We start from the raw sequence: 7,446 nt of genomic DNA, 5'->3' as shown, positions 1-7,446 counted from the left end.
ACTAAGATGACCTAGCTATAGTTATACTTACCTATTCCTTTTAAGAAGACCTAGACCTATCTATATAAGTAAGTAAGTAAGTTACACAGTCAATCTAGGTGTGCAACCCAGAGCTGTGTGAATAATTAGATCCTATATCCTAGTCATGTATTATTATGAAAGATAGAGGATATGAATAATACTTAGTAGCTTGTATGTCGGTAGTTGGTTATATTGTAGAACGATCTAAAGTTACCAATTTCATTGTTCAGGAGTGGGTATATGTATGATAGATGAAAAGCAAATAATCATTTCCTTGTTTTCATAGGGCGTATACGATTGTATTTTTGATATTATGAAATTCTATTGAAACACGGTTAACAAATGTTCCTAATGCTTATCACAGTTATGTTTACACAATTGCAGCTAACAGTAGCTTAAATAAATAATCACATTCACGCACGAAACTTTTTACCCTCATCAATGTAAACAATAGTTTCCTTCGGCTTTAACAGAACAAAATACACTAACAAACACATATAGCTCAGGAGTAGACTGGAGAATATGACGAGGACGACGTAGTCCCGCCACCAGGCGCTGAGCGGGTTGTCGACGGCGGCCCACACGGCGGTGAACACCAGGGTCTGCGCCGACTTCGCCACCAGCCAGCCCGCGTGCCACGCGCGCACGTGCCGGAACCGCACCTTCAGCTCCATCAGACAAAACAAATAAACAAACGCCAAAAATATATAAAAACTCCTCCGCACCGTACTGGCTTGCGGCACTATCAGAAGCAGCAGCATGATCTGGTAGTGCGAGAACAAAATCACAATGGCCGCTATCGGATGGAACACGATGAAGGCGGATATTGACAACAGACGAGAGATGAAGAACATGTACCAGCCCAGGAAATGAACTAAGGAGGCCGCCGCGTCTTGAGGTTCTAAGCCAGTCACGAATCTTCGGGACACTCGGCGCGGTATGTCGGGCTCATCTCTTACTACTTCGTAGTGGTTAGTCTTGTATCGCGGAGGAGCGGATAGCCAATCAGGTATGGACTCCATGTTCTCTACCATTTTTTCAGCCCAATCAGAGAGCGTCAGTCTAGGAGCCGGCATGGCTGGAGGCGGCATGATCTCTACATCCTGAATCGTGTATTCCGTGTTCCTCCGAGGTGCTACTCGATCTATTATGGACTTAGGTCGACCGGTGTCGTCATCGCTATTCGCTTCAGATATGATATTTTGGCTTCGCGGTATTGGTACCAAGTAGTCAGAGTCTGTTTCTGATGCAGAATCAAAGAAAGCGCCTGAATCTCCTCTGACGCTGGGAGAAAATTGTATAAGATTGCTGTTATATTTTCTGTTTCCGTTTAAATATGGCGTTGGCGCTGGGCGATTTCTGGGAAGAATAGTTTCATAAATATTTTCTTCCGCTGCTTTATTATGGTTTTCGATATGCTCATTGGCTTCGTTATCTTGTATGGCTCTGTTGTAGCTCCACGGATATTTTCGTCCGCATTCTTTTTCTCTTTCGAATCGTCTGTAAACCGTCGCAGTGCTGGCCATGCGAAGAGAAGACGCTACAATACTGATTGCTTGTAAGGAAACTGTAAACATATCAAAAAACAACCATTTTATTATATTACAAATAGGTACATAGGTATACGTAAGTATTATGTAGGTATGTTTACTAACTACATATGGAGCAATCTCCAGAATATTTCACTGCAAAACCCTAAAAAACCCTAGCCTCATCACAACCTACCTGAGTCATAGTCCATCTGCGTGTCAGTCATCAGTACGACGATGTTGATGATGGCGTGAGGGGCGGCGTGTACGAAGGCCTGCAGGAACAGGTAGAGCTCCAGGGGAGACGGAGCCCGCGCCAGCGCCACGGCCTGCTTGGTGCGAGCCTCGTCCTGGTACAGAGACGCGAACACCGCTTCTGTCCACCAGAATATTTCGTACATGTATCTGAAATGAGGTTAGGTACGTTTAGTTTCGCTCGTATAATTCGTCCTCAACCATCACGCTGATTTGCAAAAAGGATCTTTACGCTGCATTACGCTGATATTGAGCTTAAATGTATTGCTGCCTTGCTTTGCCAGTATACGGACAGAAAGAGACAGACTAGACAAGATAGGTTTAATGCCGACATTAGCTTAAAGTTCTGCAACTTGCTGCAGCAGTAATCCAATCTCTGTTTAAAAAGGTGATGGCATTTGAACTACAGGTACTTAAGTGAGTAGGTATATTGTTATATAGGTAGGTATAGCACCTACCTTGAAATAGCAGCGACAGGAAACACGAATAAATTGAGAATCTGTGTCATAACCCAGCAGCAGTCAATTGTTTGTGTCTGTTCTGTGGAGTCAGCTCTATCGTCCACAAGCAGAGCCGGAGGCGAGGCCAGGGTGAACACCAGGCTAAGGAGTGCTGGGAGCACAATCAGGATGAGGCTGGTGACTGCTAGTCTGAAACAAAGAAAGGTATCATGTAAATAATTAATTAATTTATAAGGTGGCGATGTTATACATATTAGTAGGCCGGTATTACGTGTTTATAAGTATCTAGAGCCGGAGTGGTAACTTTGCGAGGGGTGCGAGGGAGATTCTTTTATTCATAAATTTATTAAACGTACCATTAAGTCATGCAGTGTCAGAAAATTTATTACCTACTTACCTACAAAGAATATTTTTGGTGACCTAAATAACTATGTTATACTATAGTTAGCTTTGTCAGACCCTACCTACGTAATGTAAAGCTTTCTGGGTTATTATTCTCGACGAAATACTTACGAAGCGTTATCGTGCACAGTGGTAGAGACAGAGACATAAGTTACCAACTTATACTACCTATATACCGTTTCCTCGTAAAGCTAGAGTCACCCCCGGCCCCAAGAATACCTCTAACTCAGTTTTTTTTTCGTAAGTAGGTATTTTCATAAATATGGATAACCCCTATCAAGACACCTTTTCAACCGCATACGATTACTTACTTAATCTTAAGAATAACAATATCCTGTTAATGCATAACTGATAGGGTAAACTACCCAATTATTGACACTTTAAGACGAGTTGTCTGCAAAACTGGCCATAAATACGCATAAAATATTAGTATTGTGGTATTTTTTTCTGTAGCGGTTTCAGGTGTATATTCATTTATAATATTTTTGACAAAACCATGACCCTAGTCTTAGTTTTTTATTATCAGCTATAAATTTGAAAGAACCCCTATTTCCCAATTATTGACACGCGTTTTCCAATTTATGACACCTCTTGTACCAATTATTGACATGCTTGATATTAGGTAATAAAAACCGTTTTTAACAGGAATTAAACCTTTGGGAGGGTACCATGGGTCCGGTTCTCTATTTGGTATATCACGGTGATATATTGAAACACCATAAGTGTCACATACCATAAGTCGTCAGCTAGTTATCTGACATACCATATGTACTGCATCTAATACTGATGCTAGCAGACTAGTCCCACTGAGTTAGGCTGCTTCGTCTCATGATCTCCTGGGCATTTCTCAAAGGTTCCAGCCAGTGCGTCCTGCTGCTGATGCCATATGGTTCAGAAAAGTGGTCACGGCTGGGCTAACAGGTCCACTGATATAAAGTAGTAATGCGGACTGAAATGGGGTAATCAATCCATCAGAGAACCAATGTGAGATGCCAATAGGCCAGCCACCCAAGAAGAAAGACAGTTGGAGTAATCGAGTTCTCGAGTGGAGGTAACGAACAGGCAAGCGTGACATAGCACGCCTTTTGGCCATCAGGACCAAGGCTGATCTTAGACATGTACCTGGTAAGTAGCTGCTGGAAGAGAAAGGCCAAAGAAAAAGTGTGGTGTAGCTTTGTCACATCTGTATTGATGAAGACATCATGAATCATGAATATGCCTCTTATATCTCCAGTTTATGCTCGCAGAACTACACGTAGCATCCTTGAGGGTTGGCCTGTAGATAAACATGTTCAAGACTAAGGTAATGTCCAGTGTCCCAATCGAAACGAACGATACCGCTGGATATCATTCAATTTTGTGAATCTTAACACCTATCTTGATCATTGTTTACCCGCCGGGTCAGAATCCCAGTTTTAATAGATTACAAGGTGGATTCAGCTGGGTGGGAAGTGTGCAGGACACTTTTGGACAGGCAAAATGATGACAGGTGGACGTAGAGCAGTTGGCAGGCCACCTGCCACTGATAGTCAGACGACTTCGTATAGGTTGCAGGAAGGCAGTGAGAAGTGAACAGGAAAAGTTATTTTTTGAGTGTCATAGTATAGTAAGCTCCCATAAAAATATTAATCGTTTATGAGACTAATTATTGACACTTTGCCTATATATAGACATGTCAATAATAGGGAAATAGATTACTGACACTATGTCGATAATTGGATTTCACTGTATTGACACTGTGTCATGAATTGGAAATTCGTGTGGGATAAATGATTAAAAAGTGTTAACATGATCATTATAGAACCGGAAAAAGCAAAAATATTAACATGAAAACAAAAAATATTCCTTCCAATTATTGACCCCATATGTCAATATTAGGAAAATATACCGAAAGTGCTACCTATAATTGACACCACCTAAATTCGAAGTTATAACCGAAAATAAGTGGTTTTTGAGGTAAGAAATGGAAAAGGAATTTTGTTCACTTTTCAGTCCAAATAACAAATTTATAATTTTTTAAAAGAAATACTAGCAAATTTCTTCTTAAAGTAGCCACTGTCCTTTGCAAAAAGCGATCCAAAATGGCGGAATTTGAAGAAGCAACGGAGAGACACGAATTGTCTATGTTTTATTGGTCAGCCATTGCTGTAAAAAGGACTGCCGAGTGTTACCATTACAGAATAACTATTACTGCTGCATTCAAAGATAAATATCACTAAATAGAACGAAGCGTTGTCTTGTTTTCTTTAATTATTCCGCGCTGTGTCAATAAATGGAGGGGTGTCAACAATAGGGTAGTTTACCCTACCTTCATGTAAAATTTATTTCACACTATCCTTTCATTATTGTTCAGGCAGGGGCAGGGGTAACTTTTATCAGTTAATGATTCACTGTAGAAATTTAAGCGGGCCTATAGTTAAGTTGTCGTCTCATTTACAAATCATATGTATTTTGACTAACCCAGTATTTCCATCCATAAACCGTGTGATGACGATGGTAATGTCAAAGCACATAACCAGTAGGTATACCACGAGCCCTCCACAGGCCGGCAGCACCCGGTGGACCAGCAGGGCCTGCCACGGCGGCAGTCTCCAGCCGAGCACCTCGGCTGACGTCTCACCGTCCAACTCACACGCTACCATCGCGTATTACGATGCTCCATCAACATTTTTCCGATAATCTTGAGTGTCATGATTTAATGTCCTAGTTAGCGTGCACTACACTTGAATCACATCCTTCACACATCACTTTAGCAGCTTAATAGCGGGTATGTATATAGAGGTATCTAATCCAAATGTTCTATAAATTCTATAATTAATTTAATTATCAATTAACTATTTAACTAGGCAGTTAGTTTATACACATTAGATTTTTTATTTTCGTGGCGTTCAGTTTGTAAACTAATGTTTGTAGCTAAGTACCTTGATATCTAGAGTGCCCACACACCCAAAGATACAAACGATAAGATAAAAATGTTGAGTCAAGCTGATAATGGCAATGCCATTAATTTAAAAAATCCAGGTTGTAAGAACACACATTGAAGATCTTTTTTACTTTAATCTCTATAAAATATACAATACTTAGTAGAGGCAGGTAGGTAGTTAGTTAACAATACTTGAACTAACTAACTACTCATGATTATTCATGGTGTGGTGATGGTGGTCGTCTAGTATTCCTCGTTCGTCGTCGCCTAACGAGACATAAGTTTTTGCATATACTCAGGCCCAAATACTTACTTCGCAGATCATCGATTGGTGGTCCACCCACCTGAGGCAGTTCTGACATCTTAGAAGAATGATACCTACTCATTTTGTGTTGGGCACATGAGGGCAGAATGGGCACATCACTCGCCACTCGGCTTTCATTCAATCCACAGAGTAGAAAACAAGATTTGTGCACGTGTGTCACATTTGATTTGTTTTGATATTGAATGACAGTTGACATGACAACTTTAATTTAGAGGTTATATTTTAAAAATAAAATAATAAAACTGCGTAAAAACAAGCTGAAAATTCTGTATATTTTGTGATTTTTCAAAATGAGCATGGCTACTATATTCAGAAATATCCGCTCAAGCAAGTTACCCAACTTAATCAGAGTAATTAACGTACATAATCAGCAATCTGCAGAGCATATCAAGAATGTACACAGTGGAGTTTGCCTAAGAAATCCCAGACAAATACATAAACCAAATAGCCGTACTTCTCCGGCCATTGCCAGTAAATATCAGATTATAAATGAGGAAAACTCTCAAATCATCGAAAATACAGACACAGAAATGTTATTCCAATATGAAGAGAAAGAAAAATACCCACTACTCAGTGATGAATTTGATGGTATAAATTTAGAAAGTAAGTATTGACATACTTTACTGTACGCTCCCAAAATAAGTCCGATTTAATATTCCGCTCTTATTCTCACTAACAAAATCAAGTTATACACACTCAATTTTGAATTAAATGTGTTTCAGGAGGAAAAACTGGAGTTTTCGAAATTGAAGATCTGGTTGAACTGCTACAGAGAGAGAATTCTAAAGATATTTTTGTAGCCTCAGTCCCTAAGGAAATCAACTATGTCAGTTACATTTGTGTAGTCAGTGCCCGAAGTAAAAGGCATATTACTGCATTAGCAGAGTTTGTAAGAAAGGTTTATAAGAAAAAGTGCTATAAGTCAGATCAGATACCAAGATTGGAAGGAAAAGACTCTGATGAATGGGTTGCCATTGACTTAGGTAAATAAATTGGTATTGGAACACTTTTATACATATTAGCATGTTTTTTATAGCTTTCACTAAAAGGTACTTCACTCATCTTTGTCTGGTTGGAATTGGCATGTGTTACATATTATACTCAATGAAATTATCATGTTTCAGGTAATATTGCTCTGCACATATTCTCTGAGAAAACAAGACAAGTTTATGATTTAGAGAGTCTCTGGTCCGTGGGCCCAGAGCATGATGACCAGGTGCGAAAGAAGAATGAGATTGTTGACATATTTGAGAACTACAGTGCATACCTGAAGGACTTAAAACCACTAGCATAAGATGTAAATATAATCCTGTAACTGTAACACTTACTTAACTAATTAGCCACCAATGAGAGACAAAGAAAAAAACCATTAAAAGTGTCATATAAAATGTTTATTTCCACTTAATTATATTGGATTGTATAATAATTGAAATTTCAATATTGTAGGTGAAATAAAATATTTAACATTTGGAATTACAGTATTTTTTTTCAACAGGCAGAAAATTAAAATTATTTTGCATGTATGTACCT

At 39.2% G+C, this 7,446-nt stretch overlaps 2 protein-coding genes across 2 annotated transcripts; one reads left to right on the top strand and one right to left on the bottom strand.

Moving 5' to 3' along the window:
• Positions 1 to 286: 286 nt before the first annotated feature.
• Positions 287 to 5,616, bottom strand: LOC105394547. The gene is made up of 4 exons (XM_048628374.1): positions 5,129 to 5,616; positions 2,264 to 2,455; positions 1,747 to 1,955; positions 287 to 1,588 (listed from the first exon to the last, which is right to left on the bottom strand). The coding sequence occupies exons 1-4, from the start codon at positions 5,308 to 5,310 to the stop codon at positions 435 to 437; spliced, it is 1,737 nt and encodes a 578-aa protein (XP_048484331.1). The 5' UTR covers positions 5,311 to 5,616; the 3' UTR covers positions 287 to 434.
• A 460-nt stretch (positions 5,617 to 6,076) lies between these two features.
• On the top strand, positions 6,077 to 7,389 carry LOC105394548 (uncharacterized protein K12H4.2). Its single transcript, XM_011566454.3, has 3 exons — positions 6,077 to 6,519; positions 6,639 to 6,899; positions 7,041 to 7,389. Exons 1-3 carry the CDS (start codon positions 6,207 to 6,209, stop codon positions 7,208 to 7,210), a joined length of 744 nt encoding a protein of 247 aa, XP_011564756.1. The 5' UTR covers positions 6,077 to 6,206; the 3' UTR covers positions 7,211 to 7,389.
• The last annotated feature ends 57 nt before the right edge of the window (positions 7,390 to 7,446 follow it).

The sequence above is a fragment of the Plutella xylostella genome, chromosome 4 (genome assembly GCF_932276165.1).
Source record: "Plutella xylostella chromosome 4, ilPluXylo3.1, whole genome shotgun sequence".
NCBI lineage: Eukaryota > Metazoa > Arthropoda > Insecta > Lepidoptera > Plutellidae > Plutella > Plutella xylostella.
The sequence above is the reverse complement of the archived record's forward strand: the minus strand, read 5'-3'. Positions and strand labels throughout refer to the sequence as shown.